Source organism: Lepidochelys kempii, chromosome 5 (genome assembly GCF_965140285.1).
Source record: "Lepidochelys kempii isolate rLepKem1 chromosome 5, rLepKem1.hap1, whole genome shotgun sequence".
Classification (NCBI taxonomy): domain Eukaryota; kingdom Metazoa; phylum Chordata; order Testudines; family Cheloniidae; genus Lepidochelys; species Lepidochelys kempii.
The window spans coordinates 58,343,653-58,362,101 of record NC_136384.1 but is presented as its reverse complement, the minus strand read 5'-3'; the positions used below and the strand labels follow the sequence as shown (position 1 = coordinate 58,362,101).

The window sequence follows — 18,449 nt, the reverse complement described above, 5'->3', positions numbered from 1 at the left end:
TGCACAAGAACTACTTACACCATCAGTGCTGGATAAGCACTTCATTATATTATGCAGGGTTTATGTTTACAGGTCCAAATGCCTGGCTGGGACAGTGGGGAGATATGTAAAATGACAGAATACACTAAACAATGAGGTACTGATCCAAAGACACCAAAGTTAATGGATAGATTCCCATTGACTCCAGTGGGCTTTGGAGAAAGCCCCAAAAGGAATGGGCCCAATCTGTTTGGGCCTAAAAAATCACTCAATCTAAATATGAGTTCATTTTATAATTAAACAGAAGGCTGACTAAGCAGCTCAAGTGAAAACTTCTCTTTAATACAGGTTTGTTTATTTTAAATTATTTTTTCATTGTTAAGTTGGTTAGGTTTTCTGAAGGTACCAGTTCATTTGTTCATTATATGGGGGTCTACTATATAAAAATGATTTTGGTACTTGTGAAAGTAACACATTTTATTTACAAGGGAGCCAGTTTAATTTCTGCTCTCAGAATGTCTAGGGCCTTCAGAATCCAATCAAAAAAGAAATGCTCATTTCATTAAAGAAGAGAGTGGAAATTGTCCTGCTGCAAGAGACATCGCCAAAAGGAACTGAGAACAATGAATTAGGATTGGACTGGGTAGGGCAAACATTTAACATACCAGTTTCCATTAAAAAAAGGCATGACTTTTTTAAAAAAAGTTTGCCCATTACAGTGGACAAAGCTTCAAAAGACACGGATAGTCAGCATATTTTAATATCAGGTCTCTCAGATGGCAATAGGATCAACATTGTCAATATATGCAGCTCTAGTAAAAGCTTATTTCTAATACGTAGCAAGATGCTAGGTTAAAGACTAGACACAGCACATGATCCAGTAATGGACAGGGTTTTGTATCTATACAGTAATTCTCCTTTGCCAGAAGAGGAAATCAGCTAGATTCTTTCCCTCACTGATGATCATTCACACCAAATGGCTGAAGACACATAATGGCAGATTACTGATTTACACAAGCAGAATTTATGACCCTTCAACCCTAAACTTCAATTTTTCTAAGGCTATATAAGGGGAATTTTCATCTGCCTCTAATGAATCAGATCTTGAACACTGCTGGAAGCAGGATACCACTGTTCATGGCCCAGTGACCTGGTCAGTATGGCAAATACTAATTTCCTATTATATAAGGCTAACCTGACGTGTGATGACAAAAACATTTCATAAGTGATGACAGGTCAGGCTCTTTAGACTACTACTCTAATAATGCAACCAATCCAAAGGAAAGGATAGATCACTGAAACCTATCCAACTAAAAATCAGCACATTACTTGTAGCAGTTTTGAACTAGATTTGCTATGCATCATAGCAACAAGTCCTTCTGACACTGCATAATGCACATTATACTATACTGGGTATAAAAGCTATATAGCTGGTAACTGCACATATTCCAAATGGAAAAATCAAAAACATAGTTACAATATCAACTGCAGAATGCCACAACTAAATCCAGAAGACTGGTAATATTTGAGAGCGTGATCATTAAAATTATTCTGGTGGGTTGTGAAAGACCGAATGAAGGGGCAGTATGCTAACACACTAGGGTGACCAGATGTCCCAATATTAGGGGCTTTACTGGTATATGCAACTATCCTCCCCACCCCCCCACAGAAAAAAGTGTCCTGATTTTTCACACTTGCTATCTGGTCACCCTATAACACACTGACTGCACAGCTGGACTCATGTTATAACGTAAGGAAAACATTTTGCTTAAGAAGTCCATCTTTTGTGGGTGGAAAGAAGAAGAATGCAATTGACAGTCTGAGATGACTAATGCCATAGTTCTAATTTTATCATTGGTACTTGATTTACTGTACAATACTGTCTGCCAGTGAGACAACTACACCACAAAGCTTTGCAAATCTCTTAGCCTAAAAGACAGGTTTCAGAGTAGCAGCTGTGTTAGTCTGTATTTGCAAAAAGAAAATGAGGACTTGTGGCACCTTAGAGACTAACAAATTTATTTGAGCATAAGCTTTCCGATGAAGTGAGCTGTAGCTCACAAAAGCTTATGCTCAAATAAATTTGTTAGTCTCTAAGGTGCCACAAGTCGTCCTTTTCTTTTAGCCAAAAAGGATCAACTGTATTTAAAACTATGTTCAGCAACGTAGCCTAGCAAATTCATTTAAATTGATCCTAGGTGCATATCACAATCCATCTGCAACTGGGTCAATGAGTAAATGCCAGCTCATGGTGCACTAAATTCTACATCCTGTTGTAATTACCAGATAAAAGACTATTGTTTAACTTTGCAAATGTTATTCTTTTATATGTTGAAAACTGGCCTGCACTGTTTGGACAGAGATCTACGTAACTTAACAAGCAGGCAGGAACACCAATTGGAAAGCAGAATTTTAGGTCCTCAATTGAGAACACAGCTGGTCTAGTCCTGTGCCCAGAGAAGATTAGAAATACTGAAAAGAAAATTACAGGAAATAAGAGAAATGGATTGAATTACGCACATCTGTATCCTATATAAAAATAAAGATTTCCACTCTCAAATCAGAGAAAGTTATAATAAATTTCTGTTACAAGAAGAACACAAGAATGGCCATACTGGGTCAGACCTATGGTCTATCTAGCCCAGTATCCTGCCTTCCAACAGCGGCTGGTGCCTGATGTTTCAGCGGGAGTGAACAGAAGAAGGCAATTTATAGAGTGATCCATCCCCTGTCATCCAGTCCCAGCTTCTAGCAATCAGAGGTTCAGGAACACCCAGAGCATGACAGTGTCTCTGACCATCTTGGCTCATAGCCATTGATGGATCTATCCTCTATGAACTTTACCTAATTCTTTTTGAACCCAGTTATACTTTTGGACTTCACAACATCCTCTGGCAATGAGTTCCACAGGTTGACCATGTGTTGTGTGAAGAAGTATTTCCTTATGCTCATTGTAAATCTGTTGCCTATTAATTTCATTGACTGAGCCCTGGTGCTTGTGTTATGTGGGGTAAATAATATCTCCTCATTCACTTTCTCCACACTATTTGTGATATTACAGACCTCCATCATATCTGCCCTTGGTCATCTCTTTTCCAAGCTGAATAGTCCCAATATTTTTAATCTCTCCTCCTACTCATTTTTGTTGCACTTCTCTGTACTTTTTCCAACGTGTTTGATATTCTGTTCTTTATTACAGTTTCAACCAATTTGCCTGTACTGAAATTAGGCTTACTGGCCGTAAGAGCCAGGATTGTCTCTGAAGCATTCTTTTAAAAATTGCTGTCTCATTGCTTTCATCTGGTACTGGAGCAGATTTAAATAATTGGTTACATTCCACAGTTAATAGTTCTGCAATTTGATATTTGAATTCCTTCAGAACTCTTGGATGAATACCCTCTGGGCCTGGTTCCTTATTACGGTTTATCATTTTGATACCTCAGTCTGGGACAGTTCCTCAGATTTGTCATCTAAAAAGATTGGCTCAGATGTGGGAATCTCCCTCACATCCTCTGCAGTGAGGACCAATGCAAAGAATTAAATTTAGTTTCTCTGCAATGGCCTAGTCCTCCTTGAATGCTCCTTTAGAAACTTGATTATCCAGTGGCCCCATTGGTAGTTTGGCAGGCTTCCTACTTCTGATGTACTTACCAAAAAATTGCTGTTAGTTTGTGTTTTTTGCTAATTGCTCTTCAAATTCTCTTTTTACCTGACTAATTATACTTTTACACTTAACTTGCTAGAGTTTATACTCCTTTCTATTTTCCTCAGTAGGATCTGACTTCCACTTTCTATAGGATGTCTTTGTGTGTAATCACCTCTTTTATTCTGTTTAGCCATGATGGCAGGGTTTTTTTCGGGTCCTCTTGTTTTGTTTTTTCATTTGGGCTGTACATCTAGTTTGAACCTCTACTATGGTATTTTTAAAAAGTTTCCATACAGCTTGAAGGCATTTCACTGTTGTGACTGCTCCTTTCAATTTCCAGTGAACTAGCCTCCTCATTTTGTTGTCCCCCCCGCACAAGTAAAATTCTACTGTGATGGATTTCTTTGGTCTTTCCCCCGCCCCCCCGGATATTAAATTTAATTACATTCACCAAGAAGTTCAGCTATATTCACGTGTTTTACAGATCTTGTGCCCCACTTAGGGCTAAATCAAGAATTGCCTCTCCCCTTGTGGGTCCCAGGACTAGCTGCTCAAAGGAGCAGTCATTAATGATGTCTAGAAATTTTCTCTGAATCCCATCTTGAGGTGACATTTACCCATAATATGGGGATAGTTGAAATCCCCCATTATTATTGGGTTTTCTGTTCTTGTGGCCTTTCTAATCTCCCCGGGCATTACATACTCACATCACTATCCTAGTTGGATGGTGAGTAGTATAATCCAACTGCTACACTCTTACTATTGAAGGAAGATATTTTTACCCATAAAGATTGTATGATACAGTTTAATTAAAGATGTTTTCTATGCTTTCTATGTTTGACTCCGCTTTCTTTCACATATATACCACTCCCCCACCAGCATGACGTACTCGGATATTACTGTCTGATTGATTATCATGGTTCCACTAAGTTTCTGTGATGGCTATTGCATCAATATCCTCATTTAATACCAGGGACTCAAAGTCACCCATATTTGCATTTAGACTTCTTGCATTTGTATACAAACACTTATAAAATCTGCCAATATTTAGATGTCTGCCTTCATGTGATGTAACTGAATGGAACTCTTTCATTTGACTGTTTCTCTTCAGTTCATACCTTTGTCAACTTCTATCCTCTCCTGTTTAGTAGGATATAGAGTATCCCTTTTAATAAATCCTTCCCAAGGGATGTTCCTGTCCAAAATGTGTGCTCCTCCACACCTGTCAGCTTTCCCCTAGTCCTTAGATTAAAAACTCCTTCATGACCTTTTTAATTTTACATGCCAGAAGTATGGTTCCATTTTGGTATAGGTGGACCCCATCCTTCCTTTATATGATCCTCCTTTCCCAAATGAAAAGGAGTACTTGTGGCACCTTGAGGACTAACAAATTTATTTGAGCATAAGCTTTTGTGAGCTACAGCTCACTTCATCGGATGCATGCAATGGAAAATACAGGAGGGGGATTTTATATACCCAGAGAACATGAAACAATGGGTGTTACCATACGCACTGTAACAAGAGCGATCAGGTAAGGTGAGCTATTACCAGCAGGAGAGAAAAAACCTTTTGTAGTGATAATCAAGGTGGGCCATTTCCAGCAGTTGACAAGAACGTGTGAGGAACAGTAGGGGGGAAAAACCAAACATGGGTAAATAGTTTTACTTTGTTTAATGACCTATCCACTCCCAGTCTTTATTCAAGCCTTATTTAATGGTGTCTAGTTTGCAAATTAATTCCAATTCAGCAGTTTCTTGTTGGAGTTTGTTTCTGAAGTTTTTTTATTGAAGAATTGCCACTTTTAGGACTGTAATTGATGACCAAAGAGATTGAAGTGTTCTCCGACTGGTTTTTGAATGTTATAATTCTTGAAGTCTGATTTGTGTCCATTTATTCTTTTACGTAGAGACTGTCCGGTTTGGCCAATGTACATGGCAGAGAGGCATTGCTGGCACATATCACATTGGTAGATGTGCACGTGAATGAGCCTCTGACAGTGTGGCTGATATTATTTTGCCGTATGATGGTGTCCCCTGAATAGATACATGGACACAGTTGAAGAAACAGATTGACAGAGCCAGAAGAGTACCCAGAAGTTACCTACTACAGGACAGGCCCAACAAAGAAAATAACAGAACACCACTAGCCATCACCTACAGCCCCCAACTAAAACCTCTCCAACGCATCATCAAGGATCTACAACCTATCCTGAAGGACGACCCAGCACTCTCACAGATCTTGGGAGATAGGCCAGTCCTTGCTTACAGACAGCCCCCCAACCTGAAGCAAATACGCACCAGCAACCGCACACCACACAACAGAACCACTAACCCAGGAACCTATCCTTTCAACAAAGCCCGTTACCAACTGTGTCCACATATCTATTCGGGGACACCATCATAGGGCCTAATCACATCAGCCACACTATCAGAGGCTCATTCACCTGCACATCTACCAATGTGATATATGCCATCATGTGCCAGCAATGCCCCTCTGCCATGTACATTGGCCAAACCGGACAGTCTCTACATAAAAGAATAAATGGACACAAATCAGATGTCAAGAATTATAACATTCAAAAACCAGTCGGAGAACACTTTAATCTCTTTGCTCACTCGATTACAGACCTAAAACTGGCAATTCTTCAACAAAAAGACTTCAAAAACAGACTCCAACGAGAGACTGCTGAATTGGAATTAAATTGCAAACTGGACAAAATTAACTTAGGCTTGAATAAAGACTGGGAGTGGATGGGTCATTACACAAAGTAAAACTATTTCCCCATGTTTATTTCCCCCCCACACCCCTCCCCACTGTTCCTCACATGTTCATGGTTTTATTCATTTAAATATTTTTCATGCAATTTTTGTTTTATTTCCTCTGGGGAGATAAAGCAGGTATGTTATGTGCTCATAGGAAATAAAACAAAAATCAATCTCTTTCATGGCCTGTGTATTATATGACTTGTTTACATTATTTCTTATTTACAAAATGAAATAAATTTTTTAAATGATTTTAAAATAGCAGTTTTGATTAATATCTCTTTTGCAAGATCAGGCAAAAAAACAAACAAACAAAGAAATTACAACTACCAAAAAGTAAAACTCAACTGCTACCTCCAGATAGAACTGCTGCGGTCACAAATTTATCTACACAAACTTAATTACAGCAATGAGTAGTTTGGTCTTTATGAATATGTTACTCCACCACTTCTGGCTGCAAATTGTATCTCTTGTTTAGGACAGCATCTGCTTTATCAAACATGCAGCATTCAATTCTTCCCTCAGTTGTACCCTTTATCAAATTCCATGAAGCCAGATGGATGATGTAGGTGTTGTCAGACATAGAATTTATAAGTGAGAGAAGAGTAATCAGGGTGGGGAACAGCGGGAGAGGGTCTCCATTTCTTTCCACCAAGGCACTGGGGTGGAGGTTGAGGAAAGTCTTCAGTGGACAAATGGGGAATGGGAAATTTGCCAAATGGAAGCAGCAATGGAGGCACCTAAGCTCACATCTAGACGGGGATGGCACAAGGCAGGGTTGCAGTGGCTAGCACAGAATGGAGGGAGAAGAGAGGAGGTAGGCTCCAGTGAACAGGAGGGAAAGGTGAGCAATGTGGGTGTGATGCTACTGGCAGTGTCTGAGGGTATGTCTACGCTGCAATCATGGGATGCGATTGCAGTACATGTAGACATACACAAGCTAGCTTTCATCTAGCTAGCTCAGGTACTGGAGCAGTGAAGCTATGTGGGCTTCAGAATGTGCTAAAGTAATTAATTACCCAGAGTTCCAGCGGGCTGTACAGAATGCTCAGATACAGGTGTTGTGTTGACTTACCCACTCCTGTTCCAAAGCTAGCTAGATAAAAGCCAGCACAGGTATGTCAACACGAGAGACATACCCAACAAGTGTTTAGAGATGGCAGCACTCCCTGCTTTACAGTGAGGCAAAGTCAGACAACTTGGGAATGCTGCTGTCTATGTCCTTTCACATGTGGCCCCCCAAACATTTATAACAGAAATGAGCTGCAAGGCAATAAATCTCAAGCAGTTGTGCTTTGCAGTGATAAACAGACTATCCTTGACACCATCAAGGAGGATAGGGTATTGTGAAAAAGCGAGAGATGTGGGAGTACAGAGTGACATCATAAACACATGGTATGGCGTTGTTCATACATCCAAAAATTTTGACAATCAGTAGGAGACAAGCAGGAGATACCAACAGGTTCTGCTCTGATGTTACATTATGTTTCGTAACTGAAATGGGGACCAAACAAGGTAAGGAGTGAGTATCATTCCTAACAGTGGCAAAAACAGTGATACGTAGGCATTAGAAGGGTGGCAAGTCATCAGGAATATAAATAAATAATTAAGTAAATAAATATGTTAGCCGATATACAAATAACATGTTAGTTGATGAAAAAATGTATATTGTTAGGGATAGTCTAGTTAGAATATCTGAAACAGTTCTCTTCATTACCAGCCGGATCACTCAGCCAGAGTTAAGTGCATGAATTCCCCCTTCTTGTACGGAATGATGTAAAAGTAACAGAGATACTTCACCAGCACCATTTTTCCTGACCTAGACCTGACTATCAGGAATCAGGGCCTGCAGCAGAGCCAGTCTCCAAGCTATCTAACAGGTACAGCTGGCAGATAGTTGGCTACACCAGTGCTACCCAAAGTGGTGGTCAACGGACTGGTGCTGGTCCGCGAGCCATCAGCTGCCGGTCTGTGCGCACATTGGAAAAAAAAATTGCTGGTCCCCAACATCAGATAACTTGAGAAGCACTGGGCTACACAACCTGACTGGTGGGAAGAATCAGCAGATCAGCTCTTAGGCACAGCAGCAGTTTGGTGGCTGCTCAATATTTGCCCATGGGCTGTGATTGCTCTTGCCTTGTTCTAGTTCTGTTCCTGCCTTGTTCCAGACTTGGGCCCAGCCCTGCCTCAGAGACAGTCTTGCCTCAGATATTCTCCAGGTAACTAGGCTCTGACTCTCAGCTCCAATTCCTGACTTTGGCTCTGACATCTGGCCTCCTGTTCCTGGCTCCTGACTCCTGCTCCAGCCACTAGGCATGACTGCCCATGACCCAGTCTCTGACAGAGCTCCCTCTGTAATTACATGTAAGCTATCTGTTATTTAGGTTTGGCTCTTGTCCTTAAAGGTCCATAGTCCCAAAGTGCTTCAGGTTTATGCTAAATCTCATCATATAGTGTTGCCATTGAGAGCTTCATTTGCATAGACTACCTACCCATTATTTCTTTAGAAACATTTGGGAAGTCACCATAACGATAAATAAATTTAGATTTAGAAAGGTAATAGGCTCCCAGCAAGGCTCAGAGAAGGTAAAGAAGCCTTACCTTGCGGCCAAAAGCTCGTTTCTAAGAGGCAGGACTCTGCTCAAGGGTCTGCCTTAGTGCTCTTGGCTCCCCTCCTGTGGGACTTCACAGCAAGACGCAATGCAGACTGAGAACTTTGCTGTAAGAGCCATCACAGAGAATTTTATGGCAAGAGACAGTGCAGAAGACAACAGCAGAGCTTAGTGACTCTGGAGAGGCCCAGTCTACCCTGCTCCTTAATACATTTGAATTACTAAACTGGGTTAGGTGACAGTGCCTCCAGACAGGACCCGGCATGGAGCTCCCTTGGGCAGGGAGATAGACCTGCAAAGACACCCTTGGGCTACTACTTTTTGATCCAAATCACGAGAGGAGGTTAGGTGGATGGGTGAGATGGTAAGACCAAGGGATTACTGTCTGTACAACATTCTAAGTGGCAGGTGGGAAGGGAGTTAGACTACTGCCAAAGTTATGAAGAGGATAGGTATTTTACTCTTTACTTGCATATATATTCTGTTGATGTGTTTTCCCAAGGTTATGACTCTTCACGCTAACAAAGATTTCCTTGACTGTACGCAGCCTCAGAATGCTTGCAAGTGGGAAAGGGTATCCATGGAGGGTGTGTTCAGTTTTCCCCGGGGTCTGGGTGGGTGCTCTAATGGGTTGAGTTTCTTAAGACATACTGAATCCAGCTCTTTTTGCTACTGTTAACCATCTGGCAGAAAGGTTACATTTTGGAATTAACCCCAACAGAAATGAAAACACTATGGCCTTAAAGAATGGAACAATGGAAAAATAGCTGCACTTCCATTTAACTGGTAAAATAGCAGCAGTGCTGAGGTTGCATAACATTTTTTTAAAGTGCAGTATTAACTTTCAGTTTCCAAGCTAAACGTGTGTGTTCAGAAATCTTCAATATTTTTTTATACATCTCCCTCCTACCTACCCTGCAAATAACTGGTAGATATTTACAACCATAACTCCAGATTAATTTGTTTTGGGTTGGGGGATGCAGCAGGATGAAGGGAAATGGAGAATTTCCTTATGTTATGATGTGTTTATTTTTTCAAGATCAAAGATTGTTTAGTGGCAGGATTCCCTGTAGAACTTCAGGGTCACAAAAGGACAATGGTAAAGCTTTCCAGCTCTGCAGGATTAAACCCCAGCCTCATTATGTGACTTCTTCCCTTCCACGCCCCAGTCCATGTTCCCTCATTTCGTCTTTTGGCTCTCTCCCTCCTGCTCACTCCCAGACTGTCCAATGCGCCTCTTTCCCCCTCAGGAATCTCAGACAACTTCCCCTGCTTCCATGTGACTCCCTGCCACCATGGTCATCCACATTAGGCTCCTGTATGCTTCTTAAAATTCACAGTGCAGCATTAAGAATTCTGTTAGATCTAAGGGAGGTAATTCCTCTAGCACCCTCCAAAACTAGTCAAATCCCAAGAATAAACAAACAATTCTACCAAATCATGGATTAGCGACAAGGAGCATGAGGTAGTACTTTTTATTGGACCAACTTCTGCTGGAGAGAGAGACAAGTTTTTAAGCTTACACAGATATGAAGAAGAGGTCTGTGTGAGCTCAAAAGCTTTTCTCGACAACAGAAGTTGGTCCAATAAAAGGTATTACCTCACCAACCTTGCCTCTCTAATATCCTGGGACCAACACAACTACAACAAGAAGGCAGACAAATAGTGAATTGTAAGAAATTTTAGTCTTATCTTAAACTAAAATGTTGAAAAATTCCATCTCCAACTCGGGTTATTTTAGAAAAGCAATTTAAGAAGAAAAATCACAAATAAATGACAATCAAAGAAAAAACTTATTTCCTCTGAGATTTAATAACTTAAGGGTTTAACACAGTGGGCCTCTCTCTTCCTGGTGAGCCTCCACTGAAGTCAATAGAGTTATATCAGGGTGAATTTAGCCCAGTGGTTTAAGTGATTATAATTACTATTATTGGTAAGACTAAGTGAACGATGCTGCTGTGTTATGAGTGTCTCTTTTCCAAAAGTTTTTCCTTTACCTTTTCAAAGAGGTATTTTATTGATTAGGAGGAGTGGACTAATAGAACAGGGGTCCCCAATCTTATTCATATTTGGAACCACTTATCAAAATACGTACATCTTCTCCTGAATTAGCTCCACTCCCAGCCTCCCCAAATATAAATCCCGAATCTTTACATCCTGTACATATATGGATTTGTTACATGAAATAATAATATTAGGACAATGTTAAGGAAACAAATGAAAATAAACTCATTAGTACAAACTAAGGATTCAAGAAATAATGTGTTTCAGAAACTGAAATCGTGCTATTATATGTCAGCCTGGATGCAAAAAAACAAGTATTGGAAAGATCTTGGTTTATATATCTTTCAACTGAGATGGACTAACTCCCATAAACTTGATCTGCTACATGCAGAAACATCACTGCTCAAAGACTTGCAAAGGCTTCATTATTACACTAGAAGGAGGCCACCCTGGAAGAATTCTGTTGAACATAGCTTGAGAGCCACTGTTCAAGACAATGAATTATTATTTTCAACCATGAACTGGTACAGTGTTGGCAGTGAAAGTTTAATCAGCAGTTTTGGTGAAAAGATTTGACTGCCACCTACAGTTTGCCATAGTTAATGCATCTCAATTGAAATATATACAAAGATCACTGGAATCCTAATTTTAACATCCGGGGTGATGTATTGCCACAGTCCTGCAAAGTCCCAAAATATATTCTTTCCTGAATCATTACTTTTGTTCCATGATGACTAGAATACTATATCTGGGTATGAATGCAAGATACTCAAAATATGAATGCATATACCTAAACAGTTAGTGCCAATTTCATTTTAGAGAGTTACAGCTGAAACTGGATTATAGAGGATACCATTATGTAAAAATGTAAAGTCCTTTTACCATTAATCTAAACCTTTCCTAAACACATGCGACCACAACGCAAGCAACCTAAGTCCAAGATAAAGATACTTCACGCTTGTCTCTCAAAGCTTGCACTCAGATACATAGTCTGAGATAAGCTAGCCACTTACAGCTTTTTTCTGTCCAGTTGGCACGATGCAAGCTTTACTAGCTGTTCTCCCAAATGCCTCTATTAGTTACTGTTTCAAGGTTAAAAGGATAAAAAATACCAATGTTCTGATAAATGTTCAATATAAATACAAGGAACATTTTAGCATTGACTTTTTACACAATAACTGTTCAAACATTCATTTGTTTCTTAAAATGAGCTCCCATCATACAGGCTCATTAGTCAGCAAAAATCAAAGGTCTAGGTTACCTAATAAACTTCCAATGATATGTATACCGTTTAAATATTTGTAGCTTATGTTACATCCCTCATTAGTTCTCACCTAGCTAAGGTATACATATATAGTTTTTAAAAATCTTTCATCATAACTCTATTCCCCCACAACCAGGGCCAGTCCTACCCGACAGGCAGACCATCTGTCTGCTTATGGCAGCACAACTGAGTGGGTGTCAATATCCTTTCAGCTGCTCAACAGCTGAAAAATTCAGCTGGCTCCTACTGATCAGCTCCCGCCATCTTTCCCAGTGCTCCGGAAACACTTTCTCCTTCTGAATGGCTGCTCTCCAGCTGGCTCCTCCTTCCTGCCTAAGCAGTAGCTAAATGCTTGAGCAGCTGCCCCTGCAGAACAGGCCTTTCTTCTAATGCTTACACCCCACCCTTACTGGCAGCTTTACAGCTGGTCCACAGAGCCCCCAACACAGTGGAAAGGGCAGCTGGAGACCCCGTTATGGATTGAGGGGGTGAACAGGAAAAGAAGCTTGATACTTGCTAAATACATTTTAGAACATTCCTGGATTTTCACATTTTGAAAATGACTCAAATTAGATAGCAAGGTTAACAGAATGGTAGCAAGCGTTCAGGGGAGGAAACCACCACATATAGAAGTTCGTATCAAGCAACAAAATGGCTGTCCCATCATTTTTCTGGCTCTTCTTTGTATTCCCTCAACTTCGAAGTTCTTCTGAAGTGGTGCCAAAAACTGAATACAATATTCCAGGCACCACAAACATTTGAACATAGATTATTACCTCCCTACTCCACAAAGTTATGCCTTTACATTGGCAGCACGGACTTCTTACACTGCCATATGGTCTTGCAAACCTTCTAATTTGCCATCCACTATTTTCTGTAAGTCTTTCTCCATTATTGCTTCCCGCCTTTTACCCTTCCACTGGGTATATGTGTTTCATATTAGTTTTCCATACATGTATTAACTTGCCTGTTCTGAGGCTGATTACGGGAAAAGACCAAAAAAATGAAGAAAGAAAACAAATGCAGTTCACAACCTCATCTTCCTCCCCAAAATGCTTAAATACATTAGAAGACAACAAAGATGTGAGAGAAGTTGAACTAACATCACAGGTATCATCTATTGGCTGCTGACCTTCTGCTAGGAAGAGGGATATATGGGTCTTAACTTCTGAGATCTTTGTTAGCATAAGAACTGCCTCTGATCTTTATCCAGAGGAAAAGCTCAAAAGTAGAGCTGGTCAGAAATTTTCTGAAACATTTTTCAATAGAAAATGCAGATTTCTATAAACCGAAACAATCTGCAGAAAAGGAACAGTTTCAACAAATCTCCAGATTAAAAAAAAATTTTTTTTTTTAAAAATTGTGGAAACATCCCATTTTGACACTTTCCAACCAAAGTTGCATTTTTTGGATCAAAATGACTATGTTTCAAAATTTTCGTTAATTTATATTTAAAACAATTATACAAGAATACAAGAATGGCCATACTGGGTCAGATCAGTGGTCCATCTAGCCCAATATCCTCTCTTCTGACAGTGGCTGGTGACAGATGCTTCAGAGAGAGTGAAGAAAAGAGGGCAACGTATCGAGTGCGCTATCCCACCATCCAGCTCCAGCAGTCAGAGGTTTAGGAACACCCACAGCATGGGGCTGCATTCCTGACCATCTTGGCTAATAGTCATTGATGGACCTATCCTCCGTGAAATTTTCTAATGCTTTTTTGAAACCAGTTATATTTTTGGCCTTCACAACATCCTCTGGCAATGAATTCCATAGGTTAACTGAGTGTTGTGTGAAGTAATACTTCCTGATGTTTGCTTGAAACATTACTTTCATTGGCTGACCCCTGGTTCTTATGTTATGGGAAGGGGTAAATAAACACTTCCTTATTCACTTTCTCCACACCATTCATGATTTTATAGACCTCTGTCATATCCTCCCTTCGTCATCTCTTTTGTAAACTGAACAGTATCAGTATTTTTAATGGTTTCAGAGTAACAGCCGTGTTAGTCTGTCTTTGCAAAAAGAAAAGGAGTACTTGTGGCACCTTAGAGACTAACCAATTTATCTGAGCATGAGCTTTCGTGAGCTACAGCTCACTTCATCGGATGCATACCGTGGAAACTGCAGAAGACATTATATACACACAGAGACCATTAAACAATACCCGCTCCCACCCCACTGTCCTGCTGGTAATAGCTTATCTAAAGTGATCATCAAGTTGGGCCATTTCCAGCACAAATCCAGGTTTTCTCACCCTCCGCCCCCCCCCCCCCCCCAAACTCACTCTCCTGCTGGTAATAGCCCATCCAAAGTGACCACTCTCTTCACAATGTGTATGATAATCAAGGTGGGTCATTTTTAATCTCTCCCCATATGGAAGCTGTTCCATACCCCTACTCAGTTTTATTGTCCTTCTCTGTACTTTTGCCAATTCTAATATATCTTTTTTGTGATGGGGCAACCACAACTGCAGGTAGTATTCAAGGTGTGGGTGTACCACACATTTATATAGTGGTATGATGATGTTTTCTTTCTTACTATCTATCCCTTTCCAAATGTTTTTGACTGTTGCTGCACATTAAGCAGAGAACTAGCCACAATGACTCCAAGATCTTTCTTGAGTGGCAATAGCTATTTTATACCCCCATCATTTTGTATGTATAGTTGAGATTATGTTTTACAATGTGCATTACTTTGCATTTATCAATATTGAATTTCATCTTGCCCAGACATCCAGTTTCGTAGATCCCCTTATAACTCTTCACAGTCAGCTTTGGACTTAACTATCTTGAATAATTTTGTATCATCTGCAAGCTTTGCCACCTCACTGTTTTTCCATATCATTTATGAATATGTTGAACGGCACTGGTCCCAATACTAATTCATGGGCGACCTCACTATTTACCTCTCTTCACTGTGAAAATTGACCATTTATTTCTACCCTTTGTTTCCTGTCATTCATCAGTTACTGATCCATTACAGGCCAAAACAAACAAAATCTTTCAAAATTTTGAAAATAAAATGTTCCAGTTGACTTGATCCAAAAACATTTTTGGATTATCATTCTGTAAAAATGTGAGACTGTTTTTTGGTCCTGATTTAGGACAGATTGGGGGGGGGGGGGAAAGGAGTTGGAAATTTCATGGGATGGGAAAGCCATTTCCCATCCAGCTCTCCCCATCAATGACAGACAAGTGGAGATGTTGTGACAAAACATCAGCAATTATCATCTGACATACAGTACTAGACTGCACACATCACATAATTGTGGTATGTCAATATGATGTCACAGCAAGATAAAAAGAAACAACTTAAGATAGTACTTTCCCAAAACTCTAAAAAGGACAGAGAAAAAGAAAAAAGAATGCAGCAACTTTTTAAACTGAAATAATTCTATCTTTAAATTAAGAAAGAAAGAAATCTGTTTGCCAAGGATTTTCCAACAGAAGTTTTGGAGGCAATGAGTGGGTCAGAATACCAAACATCTGTTTTTAGGTACTGGATATAACCATGCTTGACTATTCCTGCTACATTTTTTTTTGACACAAGAAACCCCAATTTGTCTGCTTAAGGCATCTGAATATTGTCTTCAATCTAAAGTTGCTAAAATTATGTCCTGTGCAAATACTGCTGCCAAAGTCAGAGTGGTTGGTGAACATAGCCAAGTAAACTCTAATTATGGAAGATGGGTTTCTAAAGATTTTGTATGAAAATAGCTAAGCCAAATCAGAGAGCCAAGACAGGTCACAGACATAATACAAACAGCATTATCAGGCTCAACGCAATCCTATTTAGGGTTTCAGGTGACATGTCTTCTTTCACAAGTGTTTCTGATTTGTTTTCTGGGAAACTCAATATCAAAGCTAGTCCTTAACTCTTCAACTACGGAACATAATTACAAAAGTTGTACTAATTTCCTTAAGAAGTACTCTCTTCGTTAGGCCAAACTGTTAAAGTATTTATTGCCCAGCTGAAGCACCTGTTTTTTTTTTTTTAAATTTTCCTTTCTTCTGTTCAACATGCAGGAACATGGAGCTGCTGAACCAGGCACTCTTAAGGGCAAAAGCCTGCCAACAGGCAGCTAAAGAGGTATATGTGAAAGCGCTCTTTGGAAAAACCCACCAAAAAGTAGAGAGACAAGGTGGGCAAGGAATATGCTTCATTGGACCACATTCTGTTAAGAGAAAATAACTATTGATAGAAGTTGGTCCAATAAAAGTTTTAAACCTTTTATTAAGGCAAAATTACAATAAAATATTAATGTATTACATCATATGTAACTTATTCAGGATCATGTTAATATCTAAAGAACCTGGCTAAAGATTCTGGTTTGCTGGCTGGGGAGCCTCCCTCCTCTGAGTACACTAGAAATATTTCTAAATACTTATTATCTTTTTGATGCTTTTCTTGTGTACATACTTGGAAGGAAAACTTTTCCATTATAAAGACAGTCCATATTTTACTATACCACAATTCCATAGGAGGAGAAGGGATCACATTTGTTCAATAATTTTGTGCAATACACAGTCTAGTTGCTAACAATAAAGAAATTAATTCATCATTCTGTTTAAAATGTATATCCTTTACTGGGGCATTAGATAAGCTGGTCAGGGGTTCTGTAGGAAGCTGGCATTTTTGCAATCAATTGGGTTAACAATAGACCATCCAAAGACTGAGTAAAACTCAAACAAGACTAAAGACCAAATATACCTATTCAATAGCAATTGCTGGATTAAAAAGAAATTTAGGCCACCAAAAATAAAACATCCCCATTCATCCAGACCACCTTAGCAACTTTGGACAAATTTTCTAAATTCGTGTCACGAGGGCCCTGTCCCTTAGATACTTTAATCAATCTTCAGGAATTTATCTCTAGGAAATATCAAAGTGACTATTTGTTTTGCATAAGAGCTAAGGTTATTCAATTAGGACAGCTGTTCCTGTGTACTGATTTGAAATCATACCAAGAGATATGTAATAATGTTGATAATAAATAAGATCCCATATTCTCAATATTCTGCATTCTTATCCTTGCATAATTACAGCTTCCTACAAGTTAGTTTGAGAGGAATATGCATTTTTATATATACATATACACAATACACACGCTAAAACATTTGTGCTTTTCCTGTCTCCACTCCACTAATTTATTTCAATAAACCATGTTGTTAGCACAGATACTGTTTCATCTCAGCTAGTATTTTATGTTCCCACTCTCCCACCAAAAACTCGACTTTACCAGCTGTAGGATAGATACTCCAACCATCTATAAGTTGTATTGCTTAACATTGCTTGGAAGTATATAATTTTGACTGAAGAAGGGGTGCAGAAGCTCACTGTGAATGGGGGGGTGGAGGGTTAGGAGGGGGAGCGAGGGGAGCTACTGAGAATTGGAGGGCACCAGCTCCAGGCTGGGAAGGTGGGGGTCCCCCTCAGAATCCTGCGCTTGCCTCTGCCGCCACCCTGGGTGTGTGTGACTTTATGAAGAGGCGGAGCCCACACAGTATTTTCCAGAGTGGAGGTGTTAGCCCCCATTGACATTTTGGTTCCATCACCCCTAATTTTTCACTTAATTATCAGTACAGTTTATTTATGTTATATATCACAAATTCTGACTTCACACACACACACGTGCAATATCTTGTGCTACTCTGTCTCTCTCTCATTCTCTCTTTAAAAAAAAAAACAAACCCTCCTGCTCCGCTCAGGAGCAACTACGGGGAGATGGGAGAAGAAAGAATGTCTGTACTTGATCAAAATTCAGAGACTTCAAAGGTTTTTTTCCCCCTACCTGAGAACCCAAACAGGCAACCATCATATGAGTAAGAAGTTTAGCTGCAAACATGGAACACCTGGCACAGAAAAGATGTGAAAGAATTGCCAAAGTGAAACCTGTGGGAACAGAAAAAACAGGATCATTCTAAGAATCACAGACAAACATTATGTCAGATGGCAGAGTAGTTTTGGAACTATTACATAACTAAGGCCCTAATCCTGTAAAGACCTTACGAATGTGCTTAACTTTTAGTTCCCAATCAGAATACTCAATTGCACTTATAATTAAGCATGTGCTTAAGTTTTCACAAGTTACGGGCCTAATGCACAATGTAGGGCATTTCTGTGCTTGCACCATTTTCACTTTATTTGCATTTCATTTCTTTAGTTACTGGAATGTTAGA

The 18,449-nt window shown here is 39.7% G+C and overlaps 1 protein-coding gene across 15 annotated transcripts in view; it reads right to left on the bottom strand.

Moving 5' to 3' along the window:
* Positions 1-18,449, bottom strand: part of ADGRV1 (adhesion G protein-coupled receptor V1) — a 412,444-nt gene that overhangs the window by 200,365 nt on the left and 193,630 nt on the right. For 13 of the 15 annotated variants that reach the window (XR_013635788.1, XR_013635786.1, XR_013635787.1 and 10 more), the window contains one exon: positions 18,062-18,162. The exons of the other annotated variants lie outside the window; for them this stretch is intronic. Coding sequence is in view for 10 of the 13 variants with exons in the window: in XM_078852802.1 (XP_078708928.1) it covers positions 18,062-18,162 (101 nt within the window). In the remaining 3 variants the exon portion in view is untranslated. The remainder of the gene's footprint in view (positions 1-18,061; positions 18,163-18,449) is intronic. 15 annotated transcript variants of the gene reach the window in all.